Raw genomic sequence first — 23311 nt, 5'->3', positions numbered from 1 at the left:
ACGCGGTGATGAGAGGTAATACGGTGCATTTCTTTACTGGTACGCGGTGATGAGAGGTAATACGGTGCACTTCTTTACTGGTACGCGGTGATGAGAGGTAATACGGTGCACTTCTTTACTGGTACGCGGTGATGAGAGGTAATACGGTGCACTTCTTTACTGGTACGCGGTGATGAGAGGTAATACGGTGCACTTCTTTACTGGTACGCGGTGATGAGAGGTAATACGGTGCACTTCTTTACTGGTACGCGGTGATGAGAGGTAATACGGTGCACTTCTTTACTGGTACGCGGTGATGAGAGGTAATACGGTGCACTTCTTTACTGGTACGCGGTGATGAGAGGTAATACGGTGCACTTCTTTACTGGTACGCGGTGATGAGAGGTAATACGGTGCACTTCTTTACTGGTACGCGGTGATGAGAGGTAATACGGTGCACTTCTTTACTGGTACGCGGTGATGAGAGGTAATACGGTGCACTTCTTTACTGGTACGCGGTGATGAGAGGTAATACGGTGCACTTCTTTACTGGTACGCGGTGANTTACCCACAGCACACTTCTTATTACCCACAGCACACTTCTTATTACCCACAGCACACTTCTTATTACCTACAGCACACTTCTTATTACCCACAGCACACTTCTTATTACCTACAGCACACTTCTTATCACTCACAGCACACTTCTTATCACCCACAGCACACTTCTCATTACCCACAGCACACTTCTTATCACCCACAGCACACTTCTTATCACCCACAACACACTTCTCATTACCCACAGCACACTTCTCATCACCCACAGCACACTTCTATCTAGCCGTATCCCACAGCACGCCGTGGGATACGGCTAGAGATAATGCTTATAATAGGATTTGGTTTATGAGATGATACACGACAGTTAATCGTAAGTACCGTAATTGCTTATTATTAGTTGTAACACATAATGTTATTTACTATCACACAATTACTCAGTGTACTTAATCACATCAGGGATAATGAGGTGCACTTCATCACTAGTACGTGGTGATGAAAGGTAATACGGTGCACTTCTTTCCTGGTACGCGGTGATGAAAGGTAATACGGTTCACTTTTTACGTCATAGGGGTGATGAGAGGTAATACGGAGCACTTCTTTACTGGTACGCGGTGATGAAAGGTAATACGGAGCACTTCTTTACTGGTACGTGGTGATGAAAGGTAATACGGTGCACTTCTTTACTGGTACGTGGTGATGAAAGGTAATACGGAGCACTTCTTTACTGGTACACGGTGATGAAAGGTAATACGGTTCATTTTTTACGTCATAGGGGTGATGAGAGGTAATACGGAGCACTTCTTTACTGGTACGCGGTGATGAGAGGTAATACGGTTAACTTCTTTACTGGTACGTGGTGATGAAAGGTAATACGGTTCACTTTTTACGTCATCGGGGTGATGAGAGGTAATACGGTGCACTTCTTTACTGGTACGCGGTGATGAAAGGTAATACGGTGCACTTCCTTACTGGTAAGCAGTGATGAGAGGTAATACCTGTCTCTTATACACATCTAGATGTGTATAAGAGACAGGCACACTTCTTATTACCCACAGCACACTTCTTATTACCCACAGCACACTTCTTATTACCCACAGCACACTTCTTATTACCCACAGCACACTTCTTATTACCCACAGCACACTTCTTATTACCCACAGCACACTTCCTGTCTCTTATACACATCTAGATGTGTATAAGAGACAGAGGTAATACGGTGCACTTCCTTACTGGTAAGCAGTGATGAGAGGTAATACGGTGCACTAATTTACTGGTACGTGGTGATGAAAGGTAATACGGTTCACTTTTTACGTCATAGGGGTGATGAGAGGTAATACGGAGCACTTCTTTACTGGTACGTGGTACTGAAAGGTAATACGGGGCAATTTATACGTCATAGGTATGAATCTCTACCGCTACATACTTTCGTTGTATTGTAGCAGTCTCCTATTTGTAGTGCATGAAGCAAGAATTCTTTCATTCAAGATCATTTTAATCGATCATTAAATACTTTAATTACATTTTTAAAATACAAACTTATTGATACGAATTGAACGTTCACTACCCCTACTTTTATGAACTACATTAATTATCCTTATTAACACTTCGTGATTAGATAACTTAAGAGACAACGTTCTAGGCTAGCAGAAAAATAGCATGGCTCCAGCATATACATATGATATTTCCACATTTCCTTCCTTCGTCTCTCTGGTGGGTCACCCAGTTCTTCAATTTCTCTATTTTTATTCTATTTCTGTCTTCTATTCTATTTCCCTATTTTTCTATTCTATTCCTCTATTTTTATTATATTTGTTTTCTATCCTATTTCTCTATTTTTCTATTCTACGTATTTCTCTATTTTTATTATATTTCTGTTTTCTATTCTATTTCTTTATTTTCTATTCTATTTCTCTCTTCTATTCTATTTCCCTTTTTTTCTATTTTCTACCCACAGTTTGTGCGTCTTGGTCTCGTCGTCCTCGCCCAAACGTTGGCTAAGTCGCGGCTCAGTCGAAATTCTTGGACGCGCGCCATGAACACCAACGAAGGAGAAGCTCTTAATTTCTAATGCACTCTTTGGTGCGACCTACTTCAGGATGTACAAGGGCCATACTTTCAAAACGCGTTAAGTGAACGTAAGAATACTTAAGCTCTATTTTCTTGTCTATGGTTGGTGGATTTTGCTTGAAAGGCCGTCAATAATTGGCTGATGAACTTACGATCTCTTAACTTTTTTTGAAAGTATAGGCCCAGGTGCGAGAACAAACTGCTGCTAACTCTATTATACTATAAGCTGCGCTTCAAAGCATTGCCTGTTTTATACTATTTATTTCACTATTTATTATTTTACTATTTATTTGTATTATATATACTATTTATTATATATTACTAAGAAAACAAATGATTTAATTCAAGATAGACTGTCCGACACGATAGTTAGTATAGAAAGTCTGTAACTAAACAGATCTTTGTATATTCAATTAATTCCATATCGGGCAGGATTAAAGCGTATATAACGGGTTTGTCGGTATCATTAAAAATGCATGCGTGTATTTTTTTTATTTCAATATTTTTTGTCAGCAAATTATGCTTTCCCAGAGCTTCTTGTCCCGACCCAAGTACTAAGGAATAAAGCAGGTACTCAAATAAATGAAGGAGTAATGTTCTCCATATAGTGACACACTTCCTACACGTAGCACTACTACTTTTTTCCGTGCTAAACTGAACCCACACAAGAGCAAAATTTGCCGTAAAATTTGCCCAAAAATTGCAAATCCTGCATTCATACGACAACTTTTTGCCGTTTGAAAATTATATACCTATATTCATTAGAAAATTCTGCTAAGGTGCAATCGGAATTAATAATCACCTTATAACTGACTATCATCGAACGATTTCTGAAAGTGGACACATGAGATTACGAAAAGAAGCACAGATTAAACATGAGTTCAAATCAATTATCCCACACGAGAGGAATTATTGATCGCTGCGTGTTAAGGAAATGGATCCCCTCTCTACTTTCGACGTAGGTACTTTCATCGCTACTTTTACTAACGACTGGCCAGCTACGAACACCAATTATATATAATTATATATAATTATATACTACTTTTTTCTATGTGATAATGACGTGAAGTGAGCTTCACGCTCAGTCATGCACACGATTAGCTGGTATGACGATCATGATAGATGTGAGCGCATGAAAGTTGTTCTAACACGAGATATCTTTCTCATGAACATACGTACGGCTTGTAACACAACATTTAGAGTACGACGCTTAATTGAAATACCACGCTTGTAATGCCACGCTCGAAATACCACGCTTGAAATGCCACGCATATAATACCACGCTCGAAATACCACGCTTGTAATGCCACGCATATAATACCACGCTCGAAATGCCACGCTCGAAATACCACGCTTGCAATGCCCCGCATATAATAACGCTTGTAATACCACGCTTGCAATGCCCCGCTTATAATACCGAGCTCTAATTACCACGCTTGAAATACCACGTTTGAAATACCACGTTTGAAATACTATGCTCACAATACTACACTTCTAATACCACGCTTGTCGTACAATACGCTACGCTACGCTTGCACAAAATACCGCGTTTGTAATACCATACTAATAATTATGTTTGTAATGCCACGCTCGGAATACCGCGGTTGGAATGTCGCGCTTGTAATACCACGTTTGACATACAGCGCCTGCAATACCTTAGTTGTTATACCAAGATTGTAATACCACGCCTGTAATACACGAATATAATAATACGCGTTTACACCTTGCCATCCATACGATAGTTCGAGGTGAACTTATACACTACACACCAACAGGCAGCAAGTCCCAGGCCTCGGGCTCCCAAACATACGAAGCCCTAGGAACATATACACTACGGTACACACCAACAGGCAGCAAGTCCCTGGCCTCGGGCTCCCAAACATACGAAGCCCTAGGAACATATACACTACGGTACACACCAACAGGCAGCAAGTCCCAGGCCTCGGGCTCCCAAACATACGAAGCTCAGTGGAACATATACACCAACAGGCAGCAAGTCCCAGGCCTCGGGCTCCCAAACATACGAAGCTCAGTGGAACATATACACCAACAGGTAGCAAGTCCCAGGTTGTAACACGAGTTGCTGTTCAGGCAGGGAGAAACTGTCGAGGGTTTGCATGGGTGACTCCAGCAGTAGGTGCGCCTGGCACACGGCAGTCGTCGCTGGAGCGGGCCACATGCGAGCCAGTAGGCCTGCTGCTGGATCAGCGACAGTGTGCAGGCTTTCCAGTTTTGGTTCATAAGCGGATGATTTTAAATACGATATGAGTAACGGTTAAACATGGAAATATTTACAATGAACGTGTTTCATGAAAGTGCGATAAAATTTTTGGTCGTTGGAAAATAATAAAATTCGCATTTATTTGATGTCATTTTGGAGATTGAGAATTTAAATTCAGAAAGCAAGTGAACGTTTCATTACTTTTGACATGCAATTCTCTGAAAACTGACCCAATTCCGCAGTGTTAACAGAAACCATCACAGACGGATGTATTTAATGCTTTAACTCTCAATTCTACTAAAAATATTCCATTCGTGTAGTACGTAAATTGTGAATGCAGCATATTTTCATTTGATCTCACAAGATCCGAGTTATTGATTGCGATGTTATATCTTCATCCTTGGTAAGAAGATGTTGGTAAGGACTATTGTGTTCGAATGAAACTTGAGAAAATCATAAGCAGTTAAAAGACATGCATGTGATCGGATTTTGAAGACAAATGCAAACCGTTTCACTGAGAAGCTGATCAAGATAAACAGGTTTGTGTTTGAAGAATGTAAATAAGTTCAAGTTTAAATCGTTCCATTCAGGCCTAATTTTAATATCAATGCTTCAACTCGACATGTAAGCGACAAGCTTTTCAATTTCGTGAACAACATTCTAGTGGAGAAACATAGACCGAAATACAATTGAACTACGGACAAGATTAACAATAAGCAAATAAATGTTCGTTAAGCCTGCGGTCTGCTGAATTGATTATATGTGTGTATAGTATTCAGGAAAAGTTCATGCAAACAATTGGGTCACCATTTAATTGAGATCAAATTATTTCATATTTTCCATCTATATCTAGACATTTTTATACACACTTTTACTGTACTCCAATATTAGTATCAAATCTGAACTCCATTTACAGCACCATCTCCTAATTTCTTTTTTTTTTTGCAATTTCAAAAAAAAAATGTTCTGCTTTGAGATCTCTGCAAAGTGCGTTTTCTACGTCGTTCTCATTCTATGTTACCTTTCTTTTGTGTCCAAGATCAGATGAGACATAGCGAGTGAATAAGAACCGGTCGGATGGTTCACACTCCAAAGCGCTCCATGCAGTGAAATCACCGTCCAACCAACAAAAAGCTGTACATGCACTTTCTTCAACATGAATAACGAGAGAATCTGGTACAACGGTCCACTGACCGGTCCACTGACGGTCCACACTCACTACTTTATACATGAATTTAATATTATACAGAATACGCCTATTCATACGGGGCACACTGCATGATTATTCATGCACTTTCTTCAACATGAATAACGAGAGAATCTGCTACAACGGTCCACTGACTGCTTGTAAGCTTTAACACTCACTACTTTATACATGAATTTAATATTATATAGAATACGCCTATTCATACGGGACACACTGCATGATTATACATTGTAATTTAAACTAGACCATGAATATTCAATTACATGCATACACTATACGGATCATTAATTCGATACGGTACATGCTGATTATTTTTTGTACTATAAACTAGACCATGAATATTCGACTAAATATATAAACTATACGGATAATGAATTCTATTATGTGTGGACTTCATTAATGCATGTAACGAAATTATCATTTTCAATCGTCATTGAACATTTCTAAGGCCTTTCTATCGTACACCAACAGTGAACAGGAATCGATGTCACAACAAAAGCTCAAATAATCTCTAATATTCTGACCAACATTAACACAGCAGTCTCGGCCCACTGTGGTTAAGCCATACTCTAGCAACGCTCCACTTGCCATCATATTATTAACGAGTAGGTATATAAGAAACATGAGTATATAACAAAATTATTTGTTATAATTCCTATTTTTTAATGAATTGAATTTTGCTGTCAGTGCGCTCACATGAGGTAGCAGAACTAACTAGGATTCCATACCGGTATTGTTTTTTTTATTTTTTTTTTTAAATCACTTGCTTTGAAACGAATAGAAGTAATCATTTTTCTCAAGTCCACCTAATACATAGTGTATTTACAATATTTTAGCATTTTCATAGATTCTATTATGACACTGTCTAAAAACTCTCATGTCTATTTGCTGGAGATAGTTGCCTGTTTTAAAAATCACTTGCTCTGACCCAAATAGAAATAATCATTCGACCTCAAGTCCACCTAATACATAGTGTATTTACAATATTTTAGCATTTTCATACAGATTCTATTATGACACTGTACAAAAACTCTCATGTCTATTTGCTTGCGAGAGTTGCCTGAAGCGAAACCTCTATTTCTTTCTCCTTTCGCGGGCGACGTAAGGAACTCTCGGTCACTTTTTCCCTCGCTCGTTGCCGGAGAAAGTGCGATAAAAAAGCGTATCGGAGGTGCCGGCTCGCCCGGACCGCGGCGGCACAGCGGCCTCAATTCGGTCACACGAATATTTTTTGTTGGCTCGCGGCATCAGGGCCCATACTTTCAAAAAAAAAGTTAAGAGATCGTAAGTTCATCAGCCAATCATTGACGGCATTTCAAGCAAAATTATACCAATCGTAGCCAAGAAAATAGAGCGTAAGTACCTGCGTTCACTTAGCGAGTTTTGAAAGTATGGCCCCTGTCCGTAAATCAAGATCAGATATTAACGCTTTTTATCTTCATGGTATCTTGCCAATGGATGATAAAATCAAGAATAAGCAGCTGGTTTAATTAGCATGATGAGCAAGAGGCCATTAATCGACAAAGATGATAAATCGCAGAGAAATTAGCATGACAGTCTCGTTGCTATCAATTAATAATGTATATATAATGCAGCAAGCTTAACGGCAGTTATTGAATAGCGTGGATAAAACGAACATCAGCATGAGAGCATCGTTTCAATTAAAAAATAGCGTCTACAAACGTAGCAATTTTACCATGATAAGCTTATGACCATTAATAAATAACATGTATAAAAGGTAGCTAGCTTAGCATGATAAGCTCATGACCATTAATAAATAACATGTATAAAACGTAGCAATTTTAGCATGATAAGCTTATGACCATTAATAAATAACATGTACCCTACATGTAAAAAAGGTAGCAATTTTAGCATGATAAGCTCATGACCATTAATAAATAAAATATATAAAAGGTAGCTAGCTTAACATGATAAGCTTATAACCATTAATAAATAAAATATATAAAATATAGCTAGCTTAGCATGATATGCGCGTGGCAACTTAAATGCGCAAGAGGAGCGGAAACACGCGCGTCATGCACCACACTCGTGCTTGGCAGTGTGTAGGATCGCGTTGAGCAAGCAGTACGTAACATAGTTACAGGCAAAATTATTGTTACGATATGCTGGCTCAAATTGATCACATCGAGTCAACCATAACGCAACGGTTTTGCGCTTACAATAATTTTATGATTTATAAGTTAACGCATGATATTTGGTTAAAGATAATTTTATGATTTATAAGTTAACGCATGATATTTGGTTAAAGATAATTTTATGATTTATAAGTTAACGCATGACATTTGGTTAAAGATAATTTTATGATTTATAAGTTAACGCATGACATTTAGTGCTCGCAGCTTCGTTCGTTCCTAAATAGGTGTTGGTGGAACGATGATGAACATACTTCGTTGGTATTGCTTTATTCTTACATAATACTCAAGTTTAAATAATAGTCATGGTTTATTCTCAGTACGACGCACCTCTTGTTCCAGTTCAACACATTTGTGTATAGCGATAGTAAATGCAAACAATTCATTCCTAATTTAATTTAAATATGGTTCGGTAAAATTTAATTTAATGGAATCCATTGCCAACTCAAATAGAATGCGCTAAAATAAATATTTTTAATTCATTTTCTCTGGTCTTCGCTTAAAATTGCGTAAAATATATATTTTTATATTACACAAAATGAATAATATTGATCATTGAGCCGGAACACACTTACGAAAATCACGCTCAAACTCATATAAAAACTCATACACGATCAGCATTCATTGCACCTCATACGAGTTCTTCATTAGAAACGTTCACATATATAATCGAGTGAAATTCTTGCAGCTAGAAAACTGACCATGATTATTACGATTTTGAAATACACTTAAAGTATTTAAACTAGGTATTGCTTTTTCATCAAAATTTGATTTAAAATTTACGTTATCACAAACTGAGGAAACAAACTATACAACTCATCACATATGCGGAGAGAAATACGTAACTAAATCTGCACTCTCACTCAATCCATTTACAGCTGAAACGATCGCATGATATCACGAGGAACGAAATCTGTATTGCGTGTCCATACCACATCTCCCTGCGTAGTGCATGCAGACTGGAACCTATTGCGCCACATGCACGCTAATCGCCAGCCAGAGAAGTGACTTTCACGAGTCAGGCCTGCGGCCGAATCTGTCGTGATTTCAATATATGTTTCTTCCGCTTCTGCATTTTAACATGGTACGCTAAATCGATAATAATTTTTTTTAAGCTGTCAACAAATTTGACTTCGTAACACAACCAATGCAATTGCCGCTATTTAGGAAACGCTAGAATAGATAGTGAAGAAATTATTTTCAAATTAGTTCGTGTTAACATAGATATCAGAACAGCAACGAGCAGACGATCTGCTCAATTGAAAATCGCGAACGAAGTTTCGGTGGCCATAGAACAATGAACAGCGGCATATGTCTCTCCTAATGAATTTTGCACGGATTGACGACGACTCAACGATTGCACGGAAGCGACGACTCAAAAACCTTTCCATTCTAATTGTACTATTCCGGTAGGTATAGCGTGATGATTTGTCCAACTAAAATCAGTCGAGTGGTAAAGCGTTGTCGACAAAATGTTCGTGCGAGCTTCCGAAGCTAGTTAATTAAGCAAAACCCCAGTGCCGATACGCACACCTAGGCCTAATCTGAGCCAAGGCCGTGATATGTTCAATTCGAATGAAGCTTCCGGCAGTCAAAGTATTTAAGCTATTGTAGAGAATGAAGATTTAGAAGACCATAACATAACTTACAGGAAATTCCTATTGTAATGACATCTAATGTCAATTTTTGAACAATATTTTCAACGCAGGCCTATGTCTCATTACCAGCCTTTTCAGCTGTCATCTGAATTCAATTTTTCTCATAGTCAACTTTTTATCGTAACGCTGCCAAATATGCAAACTTTTATTCAACGTAAATGTTGAAATTAATGATAGTATAACTTTCATACATTTCTAATTAGGATTTCTAAAATAATTTTTATTGCAGTGATTATGGATTATTAAACAGGATGATTAATTGCTTACACTGTGAATAACATGTAGAGAAAGTAAAAATTTTAAATTAACATTGCGGTGGGGGATGATTTAAGTAAAAACTGTTTTAATCAATAACAAAGATACCAGCATCTTATTTAATTTTATTAGAAATGATTGAACTAATTGAGAAGAGTTGTACGCAAATATTAAAACAAAATAAATAGTGCCAGGAATTTAGCTCACACATGGGTTGGACAAAATAAAGGAAACGCCTGCCATTTTCATATAATAATTTTTGAACATGTTATAATCAATGAAAACTGGATATATTTTTATGTTTTATCGCTTATTGGTGCCGTAAATTGCTATTTCATCATTACACAGATATTTTTAGTAAATTTTTTGTGTCAAAAACCTAACCTATGACCTATAAATGGCAAACCTCTCTGACTTTCAAAGAGGCCAAATTGTTGATGCCCGTATGACAGACAGGTGCTAGTGAGACAGAAACTTCCCGAATGCTTGACGTTTTTATAAGTACCACTGTCTTTAAAGTAATGACTGCTTTTGAATGAGGAGGAAAAAAGTCCTCAGCAAAGCGCATGTGCAGGTCAGGCCGAAAGTCGAAGTTGTCCAAGTGACCAACGGTACCTAAATTGAATTATGAACCACAATCGAAAGACCACGGCTGTAGGATTTACAGCAGACCTCAATGGACACCTACCAGAACCCAGTTTCCATAAAGACTGTCCGCCGAGAGCTGTACATGCAGATTAGGATTCTATGGAAGAGCTGCATTTAGAAAACCTCTGGCTTCAAGTACAAATGCTTCGATGCGTTTAAAGTGGTGTAAAAAACACCAAAAATTGGTCCTTTGAGCAGTGGAAAAATGTGATTTTTGCTGACTAATCATCGTTTACCTTATTTTCAACCTCTGGTCGCTTTTACGCTTGCATAGCAGCCAAAAGAGTTACGGAGGAATGAACAGCCGTGACTATTTAGGAATTTTGGAGGACCAAGTTCATCCAATGGTTCAAGCACTGTTTCCGGAGGGGAATATCATCTTTCAAGGTGATAATGCCCTGATCTATACAGCTGGAATCGTTAAAAAATGGCACGAGGAACATTCTAATGGAGTTGAGCATCTCATTGGGCCACCACAATCACCAGACCTGAATATTATCAAGCATTTATGGTTGACATTTGAGATGCATGTCATAAGTCGATTCATGCCGCCATCGTCTTTAAAGAGCTGGAGGGAGTTTAACTGAAAAATATAACTCAGTACTCACTGCAGTGAGTGACAGAGAGCGCATTTTCTCGTCGACGAAAACGTGAAGTCACGGACGGACGGACAGACGGACATGGCGAGCGCAATAGTGCATTTTTTCCATAAATGAGAAAATGCGCTAAAAAGGAGTTAAAATTCATTTGGAAACAAATCACAATTTGTACCAATCAATGCCTCAGATAACCCAGGCTTTAATTTAGTATGATGTAAAAAGGTGGACCTACAACATACTAAGATATTTTACGCGGATTTCTCAGGCGTTTCCCTTATTTTGTCTAACCCCAGTATTTCGCATAATTATTGTGATCGCGTACCGCTTGTAGGTTCCGTGTAGTCTTATCTACAGGTATAGTTCAGTCTTCAAAAAAAAAAAAACACTTCCAGTTTTCCTTCGTAAGGATATGAACGTAAAACTTTAAAATCTTTCCCAAAATGGGAGTATTTGACTCTAGCATAGTTCAAAAAATTCTAGGCTTGGATAACAGGCAAACAGGACTTGCACATTTTTAAAAGAAAACAAGTGTATATTCCACGTGAGAATTTACAGCATACAAGTTAGATTTAAACGAAAGTTAAAAATGATGCTAAACATAGAGTGCATTTAAGTCTGCAGTACTTATAATATTAATTAGTTAATTTACACTTTTGTGAAGTTTATTTCGTAACAAATTAACTATAGAGCAAAAACCTCCCAGAACAGACGAAAAAATGGACAGAGAATCACAAAAATCGTTATACCAACTTTGGTGAGGACATATATCTTGTAGATGCTATTTTAAGTACTATTTCAGTACTATTTTAAGTTCCGAGAATAAGTACTTTTTAACACTAGTTAATCAGCGTTCCGCTTTACGATCAAAACAAAATTGAAGAAGACCATTCTTTACCAGCGCTTTTATGCAACATTTAACCTATTATTATGTATCAAATATTCCATTTAACATTTGAATGATTTGACGGCAGGGACGAGGCACCTGTGGTAAATCATTTCCAGATTATACAGTAAGAAGCTGGGAGTCTGTAAATGTTATTGTAAAGCAAAAAATTACCTAGATAAAAATCGTTCTTTACCCTTAAAATATACGCATAACACTAGTAAGCACTAAGCACGCTCAATGTCTCACGTAATACTAGCAGTAGTACGTATCATCACGTACCACTAGTTCCATAAGTACTTGCCATCACTAAACACTAGTGGGTCACGTACCACTAGTGCACGCAATCACGTGCCACTAGTTCCACTAGTACATGTCATCATCACTCAACAGTCAACACTAGTGAAGCACGCACCACTAGCTCACGCAATCATGTACCGTACCACTAATTCCACTATAGTACATGAAATCACTTAACACTAGTGGCTCACGCACCACTAGTGCACGCAATCACGTGCCACTAGTGGTGCGCAAACACAACTTTTGAAACCACAACTAGCGACAGGCCTATCCAGGCCTATTTATTTAATGCCGAAGATACTATACACTGCTTTAGCTGAACATATTTTGCAACGTGCAGTCTACCCTCAAAACATTTTCTGTACGAATCATATAAAAGAAAACGTTCCAAGGGCTACTTTGCTATTGTTTCAGATATCAGCAGAGCGGGCGCACTTAGAATATTTTTGTTTATATAGAAATATACCGCGGCAAAAATCCCCTTGTCAAACTGCCGGATTGTAAATAGCAATTTAGAACCAATGCTAAGTAAAGGAACAAACTTTTATAATTAAGGAATATAGTTATAACTTATAAGTAAACACATCTTTGTTGGATATGTTCTTGTAATTAGCGAGTTTCCTTATTTATTCAGTTATTGGCTGCATAGCGATGCACTTTATGAAAATTTGCAACATAAACGATGATGAACTCTCATCAGCACACATAATATGATTTTATATTGTTTATATATATACTATTTATTGTGTTTATATTTGTGCACGTTATTGTAAGCCTGCTTTCTTATTCACAGATAAGCTCAATATTTTTGCTATTGTAAACTTGTCATTTTAATGAAGGAAATGCGTAAAACCACCAAAGAAGATATGGACATCAAGCACAGCAATTCCGTATAAAAGTCAATCCTGTCAAGCCTATAAAGCATAGGTAGAATGAATGGAACGATAGGAAGAAGTTTCAACTTATGCCGGACACTTCTATAAGTTTCTCAGTAAAAAGCCAGCAAAGCAAGTCAATTTCTTTAGCTGGGCGCAGAGGTGTGAAACGAACTCTTATATTTTATAAACATAGGCAAAAATTTGAAAAATTTCAATAATATAATGGAAAAAATTAAACATATTATCATCATGAAGTCGAGTAAGATTCGCTCTCTCCCCATTTTCCTACTGCTCATCCTGATAGCAGGCACTACAGTAAACAGCTTATCGCCCGAAGAATTCAAGCGGTTATACGAGCAGTCAGACGGATCCCAGATAGAGAGGAGACCTAATACGAGAGAAAAAACAATATATGGCTACATTGCCCCGACCGAGAGACCAAACGATCGATTTGTTCATGGATTTGCAGATTTTGGATCTGCGTTCATTGAACCTTACATCGACAGGCCTTTTACCCCGCCTGAGATTGCAACAATAAGTATTCATGACAACAAGCCTCCAGACAGATATGCATACAATAGCCACGTGAGTAAGATAATTCCAGAAAAATACAAGCATAGCTTGCAACGCCACAAACCCACACATCAGACATATTCTACCAAGTCTTCAAGTCAACACATCAAGTCTTACAGACCAACTGCTGCTACCCCTTCCCACCTGTACGACAGATACACCGACACAACGCGTCTAGAACACGTTCAAAACCTCGTGCATTTGAGAAATGTACATTCACTTGCACAATCAACAAATTTACGGAGAAAAATACCTTACGGTTACACGAGAGATGGGAAGAAATACTGGGGCACATTCGCCTCAGACGATAACACGGATGACAAAAGCCGTCGAACTTGGACTGCACACGCCATCGTAACAGACCAGGAAGGTCAGGAAAACATCCTGATAGAGCGAGGAGTGCGGTATAAAGGTCCAAATCCTTCACTTTATTCCAGCAAGAGCAGATACAATGCGATCGAAATTGACGCTAAAACGCCAGAGCCAGTGAAAGATCGAACTTCTTACTGGGACGTCAAAACATCAGAAAGTCCACTCACTGAAACGCCTATTAATACATTACTGAAGCCAAACAAATTAAAAGATGTTTTTCCAAAAAGTAACCTTAGCAAAAAACTCGAAGGGAGAAAAGTAGAGCCACAAGAAGAACGAACGCTATTACGACCATTCCCTAATCCCGTCACGTTCAGAACGAAAGTCACGGCGAATGTCGGCGTTGAACCAGGCTTCCCTCAAATTGCTTTGGCGACAATAGAAGAACCGGCTTTCAGTATCAACCACTTACTAAGTCAAGGCTTTGTAATTGCTCCGCAGTCTACGCCTCAGAATTTTCAACCCCTCATATCGCCTCCATTAAATAGTGCCTTTGGTAGTAGCTACACTTCAGCCATCTCTACCACCGCACAAAACGAGCTGGATGCCGTGTTGCCGCAACCAAATCCTCCTTTATGGGTAGGATCAACTGCCCCAACGCAAGACTCATCGTACAGCTACGTTAGCGCATCGTACGGAACTCCACCCACTGGATCTCCTTCTTACGCAACACCTTCCAACACACCATCCTCATACGGGGGTAGTTCCTCAGGCATGGATAACTCAAGCGGACCAGGGTATCCATCAGGAGGTGGGAACTACAGCGGGACAGGGTCCTACGGGCGTCCTGTTCCAGGAACGAATAATTCGTATGGAGGTTACGGAGTGCCCAACGGTCCAGACAGGGTGTCGCAAAGTGAGTGAAAACGATACAAATATGTTTAAGTTATGTACAGTGTATAAATGCACAGTTAATGTTATCGCTGCAAAAATAAATACGCTTATTGTTATATAAACAACGACCAATACGGATCATCTCACAAACTTGATAACCGACAAGTGTGACAAGACAGGCTGCTCACAGTGAAACAAATTTACGCTTGAAACGTTTTGAATATAAGTGCCTTCAAAATGCAAGACTCCAAACAACTGAATGCGCAAAATGACAAACAAACGAAAACTCATCCCTCCACTACGAATTCTTGACGACAAAGTAGACAAGAGACATCAAAAACGAAAACTGACAATGAACCGACGCAGACGCCACTCGCAACTGCAAAATTTGCCGCATTTAGTAAGTATACAAAAAAATGCATGAAACATTGTAGGTCTAATAAATAGTGTATTTATATAGCTAGTAACTGAATTGCACATAAATTTAATAGTTTAAATGTTTATATATACTTTATAGTTGCTCACCGACCGCTTACAAATAAAGCAAGTTATTTACTTCAATGATAGCATGAAATAACGCTTTGCACTTTATCCTCAAACTTGACGCTGTCTCTGCGATCGTCCCGTCAGTTGTACGACTGCTTCAGGAGCTCATGAGGAGCTTCTCTGGCTGGACAGGTGGGAGCTACGAATATAATAATAAGTTGTGAATGAGCGTCGCTTGAGTCTCATATACATAATAAACATAGGAAAACAATTCAATATAACCGACCTTTTCACATTATAACATGCACTGTTCACATTCAAGTAGCTTTACCTTTACACTGGTTCCTAAAATGCACAGCGTAATTAGGTATGAACGAAGCGATGTGTTTTTGTGATATAACATCTGCTGACCAGTAGATATATTTAAGCGGTCGCAACGATTAACTTCCAAGTGCCTCGTTTTGCAAGTCCGCAAACTGTCGAGGTAGCGACATGTAAAAAAGAAGTGATATCCCACAAAACATACTTTATTTATGGCAGATACTTATACTCTGAAATTTCGTCAATGGTCCAGTCAAGCTATCTGAATAACTCGGTAAATAATTTTTAAGATTAAACATGACATGAGAAAATCAAAATTAGGCTCAGTGCACGTTGGAGTTGTTGCAAAAGTAAGAAGAACCGCTAAAATTCTACCAAGATAGAAATTAAAAAAACTAATAACTTTTCGAGGTGAATTCTTTGATATTTTCGCTCCATATTAAATATGTAACAGGGTGTAAAAATGAGGAAATTGGAAAAATAATACTTTTCGCGGTGAATTCTTTAATATCCTGGTTTTATCTTGAATATGTAACAGGTTGTAACAATGCGTCACACAAATCATAAGCTGTTATCATCTCCCCGCAGTTTTCACACTGGAGAAGTTGTTTCGTCTGCTCAAGGATAACGCGGAGCCACCAGGCGCAGATATCCCCTGCACGGACAGGCGCGGCATCGCTGGCGTGTGTATGACAAGCGATGTGTGCCGTAACATGGGCGGCACACCTACTGATGAAGGCTGCACCAGCACCACCATGTGCTGCATCCGTGAGTTTAAAACCCAGTGTATTATTCATGCATTGATGGCGTGTGTACAACAAGCGATTTGTGCCGTAACATGGGCGGTACACCTACTGATGAGGGCTGCACCAGCACCACCATGTGCTGCATCCGTGAGTTTAAAACCCAGTGTATTATTCATATCAAGTTGAAATATCTACAACGAATCCTCGGACATCACTTTCATCGAAGTATATGTACTTCATCACTTGTAAAAGATTTCTTTCTGAAGACACAAGTGAAAGATCCGTGATAAATTTTACACACTGCCATGAATCACATAACAAATAGAATATTTTCACTGTCTAAAATTTTAAGTCGCATTTAACTGGTACCTATCACACTACTTCTTGCCATTTTTACGCTGATTTGGCTTCTGCGGATGTATTTAGCTTTAATATTCACAACAGCCCAGCAGCCAGCAACTGCAAGCAGCGCTACCTGCATCATCAAAGTTAACAAACTACATCGCAACATCTGCTCACTTAGGCTGGACTTCATCAAGTTTGAGGTGCGAAACTCATTTTAAAAAGATCAAGCAAAATGAGTACCTATAATTCAATCAAGTTCGAGATTCCAATACCACATACCAATACCAAGTTCGGTGTACGAAAAATTTGTTGTCTGGTACTAGGTACAAAACTCATTGCATCAAGTTCGAGTTACGAAACTCAATGAACCAAATTCAAAGAACGAATCTGATTGTATTAAGTTCGAGGTATGTCAATTATTCAGTTACGCTCGATGCGTAAAAGCCATTTAATCAATTAAGACCGAGGTTCACAATACCGTTGAACAATTTCGATGTATCAGATCCTCTCCCTGAACGTCGAGACACGAAAGCCTTTCCATCAAAATTGAGGACGAAAATATTTGATTTCGTCAGCTCAGTTCCGTCAAGATCATGTTTCATGATCTTGACATGGAAACATGATGAATAATTTTAATACTGAGTGAAAAAATTAAATAACGTTGGTATATGAGCACTACTTTTTAAAATATTCTGCGCTGAATAATTCCAGTAAAAATAATACAATGTACATGGCGCCGATGGGTATAGAATCATATGAATTGCCTTAACCTATCATTGCTACAGCCATGAAAATTACTTCAACTTATCTCATATATAATTAAGTTAACCACTGTTTGTTCAGCTTGCACCTCCCGAGGACGGCGTATGTCAGAAAGATCGCCTGGCTGTGTACGGACAGAACCTCAACAGCGGCATACCCTACCTCTGCGGCCTCAACACAGGCCAACACAGTGGGCATTAATATCTTCAATTGATTATCTAAACGAATAGGTTTACAACTAATCGCTACTTTCGGAACAAGAACATGGGAGCGAAATACAATCGTGCCTGAGCGCTTGGTGTAAATTTTAACTGACGTATAACGTCTTGATATTTACCTTAACGTACCTTTTCAGAAAAAATTATTCAATTTTTTAGTAAAACTTACTAATGAAATTTGAATAATTTCGTTATATCTAAACCATGTAAACTGTTTTCTTGAATTGTTCAACTAAATTTATTCGAAATTATACATCGCTACCTTCATCATCCATAACCCAGCAACATTTGTTGCAGTTTACATAGATGTGGACACCGTGCCAGGGCCGCTGGAGCTTCACGTCGTGTCATCGGGAGATTTTGCACGACAGTGGCAAATACAAATAGCTCAGGTGAGGAAGAATAACTTAGATCTGATGTCATTTCAATTGAAATCTACAGTCAGGATGAAAAGGCAATCTAAAAATATTGGTAGATACGAATCTGAAGTCATTTCAATTAAAATCTACAGGCAGGATTAAAATTCCATCTCTAACTATTGGTAGATACGAATGCAGTGTAACGCTTGTGTCGTTGAATCATTATCACCAGTTAGTTTAAAGTCTTAGGAGAAAAATAGTCTGGTATTTTCACAGATCGAGTGTGACAACCCGAGCAGACCGACGACCAATTGTCTTCAATATTTCACGGGAACAATGAACAACATAACCAGCTTCAATTACAGGACAGACGGAGAGACGACGTATACGGTAACAATTGGCTCGTCCCTTTGCTTTACTCCTTATTTGTAGTGCAGGCAGCAATGCATTCTAACACATGTACTCGTATTATTACCTATGGCATACACATGAATTAAAATGTTAAAATTATATTCAACCCAGGTTTAAAAGGTCAACAATGCATCTGATTATTAGCAGTATTCAAATTCAAGTTGATCCAAATCTGAACACAATTTCGAAGTGTTTTAAATTTCTGTCAACAGAGTAATCGAGCCATGTTTCTCATGTACCGTATATCGAACAGTTCATCAAACTGTTTTCGCTACGTGTAATATAGTCATGAATTATATCTCGCATTCTACTTTTAATAAACCTCAATCACCACTTCAATTGATATTGATTGAAATACTGACACTTCGATTTAAATTTTTAGCTTTTCAAAATAAATCTCTACTTTTTCTTACAAAAAATATTTTTTGTGTTCACAGAACTTTCAGAATTATGCAATGTGCATGCGCAAGGAGCGCGGATTCTGTAGCATCCAATACAGCAACAATCCTCCGCCAAGANTATGCAATGTGTATGCGCAAGGAGCGCGGATTCTGTAGCATCCAATACAGCAACAATCCTCCGGCAAGAGTGCAAGCGGCCTTCGATATCGTCAACATGGCAACCCTATCAGGTATGATTACTTCAATCCGATTACATGCGATTATTAATACAATATTAGGAAGGATTACTCTATAGACTTCAATTTTGGAAATATTTTGACCAAAATATCATGCAGGTCTTAATTAAGTCATGAAATTATATGCATTAGGTTATACTGCCTTCACAATGCCCAAGTAAAACAATAAACGAAAGCCCTCAAACAAAATGAGCCGCAGAGCTGAATTAAATATAGAATGCTTAGTATCCGTACATAATTTATGGCGCATTCAGTATTAATCTTAAGATCTCAAGACTATTTTAAAAACAACTGAGGAAAAATGTCTTAAGTTCAATTGTCGCTCGGCGATGAGAATCTCACCTCAGAACGCGGCCCAAAAAAAAACAGATATATATTATTGAGAATTTGCATGGCCAGAAAGATCTGTGACAATCGCACATGATAAACAGCAAGTAACAATGGCAGCGGCAGGCTAGTGCGAAGACGTCTCGACCGGCGCAGAACAATGAAACATACAATTATCTCAGGTCGACGTATAGCTCTGGGAATTCGGGTTATGAAAGCAGTGATCTGCAGGCATGATAGTCACAATGGAGCATTCAGCCTACAATAATAAACAGTACAATAATAAACAGCTCGCAGACTTACGCACTTTTAAATGATTTCCCTTAGGGCTGAAGGGAAGATAAATTTTCTTCTTTGTACCTCAGTCAATATAATTTAAACTAAATTGACTGCAACGTACACAAATTAACACTTCTATCTTCGTACCTTTACTCTCTAAGTTTATTTTACGTACCGTAGAGCAAACATGTTTTGTGCGTTATATATACTTGTTAAAATGTGATATCAAACGTACGTGTTTACGTATATAATACCTACACCAGTTCGAGTGAGAATATTTCAAGAGAACATAGGAAATTTAATCAAACTAATGAACTAGTGTCAAATGTAAGTGTTTACCTTAATAATACACCAGTTCGACGTGAGAATATTTCATGGGAATACAATTTGATCAAATTGATGAACTAGTGGCATAAATATTACGAATCACAGACGGAACCGAAGTGCCGACGGTTAACGAAGGAGAAGCAGGCGTTGGTATCCAGCAATGTCCGCAAGACTATTTGGAGTTAAGCGGCACGAGACTTTGTGGCATGATCCTCAACGACGGCTCCAAGGACCCTAAGTTTACCAACAACGCGCCTGTCACCGGTGAGCAAAACATGTTTCGTATCTTTGATACCATTTGGTACGGTTTCCTAAAACGATTTTGAGTGCTCAAAAATATTTTAAGTGCCGTAATTTGTAAGTCTAGCAAGGCCGTTTAAGAATCTAATAAAAGATTTTTTGATTTATGAAGTGAACTAGTTTCATGGAAAAATTAATTAGGATTTGAATTGGCATGTGTTTACTGAATATGTTGTTCAATGGTATGATTGGCATGAGTTGAACATTGAAAATGAAACACCAGGTTTAGGACTACAATATTTCATAAGCAAGGTGTAGGGCTTCCATTCGGATACATAATATAATATGTAATATAATCTTCCATAATACTATCAAATGTTTGGACCATATGCTACATAAATCCATCCTGAATATTTTGACCAGAACTGAGCTCTCACCTTGCTTATTGAACCCTCACACTCATAGCTCACAGGTGCAATATGCATTAAATGACTATTAGCTAGCAGACTGGTCCAAATTAAATCCTTTTACAGGTGTTTCACTTCCATTGTCCAACCGTTTTATATATGTACAAGAGATATTAACATATTACAATTTTATAATTACATTTTGATTGCATAGATGACTAATCAGAGTTTCAACTATGCAGATAACACAAATGGACCTTTCTTTGCAAGATTTGTGAGTGATGGTAAGCATGTTGGTCGTGGCTTCAACTTACAATACCAGCAAATACCCTGCTAAAACCATCTTGTGACATAATCAAGCCCAATGCAGATTACTATCATTGGATTATGATATTTTCATTTCTTACATGCATTCACTATTAAAAACAATCCACTATAAATAAATGATAATCCTTCAATCTGATTTTTGTGATTCCATTCAATTAAAGAAGGCTTTTTTCTCATACATACATTATTCTTACACAAATTTTGTACAATTCCAATAAATAAAAAATAGTCAATTGTAATTTTGAAAAATCAAGCAGCTACATTGCTAAAAACATTATAACAGCAAGCAACCTCAGCAACACTTGAGAATATGTGAATGCAGTATAAAAGTCTGAATCTCTTAATGCCAGAAACATGAATAAATTCAATTCAAACATTGCTTATGCAAGCATGTGATTGTATATAATTTCTAATATGCTTAGGGTTTAAGTTTATGGAGAATATTTGTTATCTATTATTAGATTATGACTTTTTTATAGCTAGCACATACACTACTAGTATTTTTTTAATATACCATTTCATTTATTACATCTTTCATTTTCCTTGTTTGGTTTGAGTCAAGTGAAATAAAAATAGATACATGCATCTTGAAAATGTTGATTCAAAAGTAGCAGGATTAAAAAGTTTCCACTTAATATTCAAATCTTGCAGCTTCAAAATGATATATTTGGACAACTTTGAAATTTCATGGCTAGATCATGCACTTAGATGGGTTTATTATCAATTAGAATGAAGGTAATCTATTGAGTGAGTATCTCATGCCCATGGCTCCAAATATTGTAGGAAAGCTCTAGTTGAGGGTTTAACCCTCTAATGCCTAGGTGTACTGTAGCATTGCCTTTCAAATATGCTCCATAATACAGCAATCCCTTGATTAGCACGGTTTTGAATACCGCGGTTTTGATTAATGCGGAAAAAAAATTTGCGACCTACCCTTAATCTACGCGGTGCCAGTTTTGATTAGCGCGACTTTTTTTTCACAACACATCATTTTCCTGCCTCTAGCCAGAGGTGTTACGTTCGTAACAAAAGTGTTACTTTTTGCTTATGTTTAGATCTTATGTTGTTACTTTTGTTACGACTTTTGGAAAATGTGCCATTAAAAAAAGTTGTTGCAAAAGGGTTAAGGCTAAGAAAGCCATGGTCAGGAAGATGTGCCAGGTGCGCGGGAATTTATTTTGTCATTTTAACGACCTGCGCGGTGCGCCGTACTACGTTGGTAAAAAAATGCGCTGTGCGCCGTACTTTAGAAAGCTAAAATAGTTCTACTATTTTAGTCGACAATATAGGCAAGTATATTGACTACGCGAGTCGAACTGACAATAATAAAATGTAAGACATGTCCGGGTTACTTCTGACTCTTCCGGTTGTCCGCCTTGTCGGTTACGGAACGTACAGTAATCGTAAACTGCGGCTGTTATACATACGAAATGTAAACAGACGGTGTTCAGTGTTGCCATATGACTTTGGAGAAAATTTCTTCTAAAATAAAGATGGCCGGGATTGCGCGAACACGTGCGCAAAGATAATCAATTTTCATTGCATTGCGCCAACTGTGCACAGCAATAGCTTAAAAAAAGTGAAAATGCACGGGAAAATTTACCGAAAACATACATCATCCTGAGTGTGGTAAGAAAGTAGATTTATTTCACACCAAAACATAACAGGGAAATTGAGGGAATTAACAACTAAATAACAAGAGAGTAAATTATGTGCTTGAAATCTATCTCACGATATAATTCTTAAAGAGATATTATAAATTTTATCAATTAGGTAAAATAAAATATTAATATCCATCTCACTATGCAGACTTGCAGAGTTTATTAATTTTTTTGCCAAGATTAGATTTTTAGACCCAAAGTGTGGCTAGGCCTAATTTTATTAAGGATTTGTAGTCACAAGCCTAAATCTACCTGAATCTACCTAGATATTTA

At 37.9% G+C, this 23311-nt stretch overlaps 1 protein-coding gene across 1 annotated transcript; it reads left to right on the top strand.

Moving 5' to 3' along the window:
- Positions 1–13308: 13308 nt before the first annotated feature.
- Positions 13309–21902, top strand: LOC108665301. Its single transcript, XM_047881954.1, has 11 exons — positions 13309–15207; positions 15816–15863; positions 16581–16901; positions 17165–17283; positions 17927–18035; positions 18361–18455; positions 18699–18812; positions 19271–19290; positions 19361–19464; positions 20509–20667; positions 21293–21902. The coding sequence occupies exons 1-11, from the start codon at positions 13629–13631 to the stop codon at positions 21385–21387; spliced, it is 2763 nt and encodes a 920-aa protein (XP_047737910.1). The 5' UTR covers positions 13309–13628; the 3' UTR covers positions 21388–21902.
- Positions 21903–23311: the final 1409 nt, after the last annotated feature.

The sequence above is a fragment of the Hyalella azteca genome, unplaced genomic scaffold (assembly GCF_000764305.2).
Source record: "Hyalella azteca isolate HAZT.00-mixed unplaced genomic scaffold, Hazt_2.0.2 contig9241, whole genome shotgun sequence".
Taxonomy (NCBI): Eukaryota; Metazoa; Arthropoda; class Malacostraca; order Amphipoda; family Hyalellidae; genus Hyalella; species Hyalella azteca.
This window is presented reverse-complemented; position numbering and strand designations above follow the sequence as displayed.

Excerpts from the sequence above, each read along its gene's own strand:
- LOC108665301 (XM_047881954.1), top strand. The coding sequence starts at position 13,629 with ATGGAAAAAATTAAACATATTATCATCATGAAGTCGAGTAAGATTCGC. Across the intron at positions 18,036-18,360 it reads CCTCAACACAGGCCAACACA|TTTACATAGATGTGGACACC; the intron begins GTGGGCATTAAT and ends CATTTGTTGCAG. Across the intron at positions 19,465-20,508 it reads CAACATGGCAACCCTATCAG|ACGGAACCGAAGTGCCGACG; the intron begins GTATGATTACTT and ends TACGAATCACAG.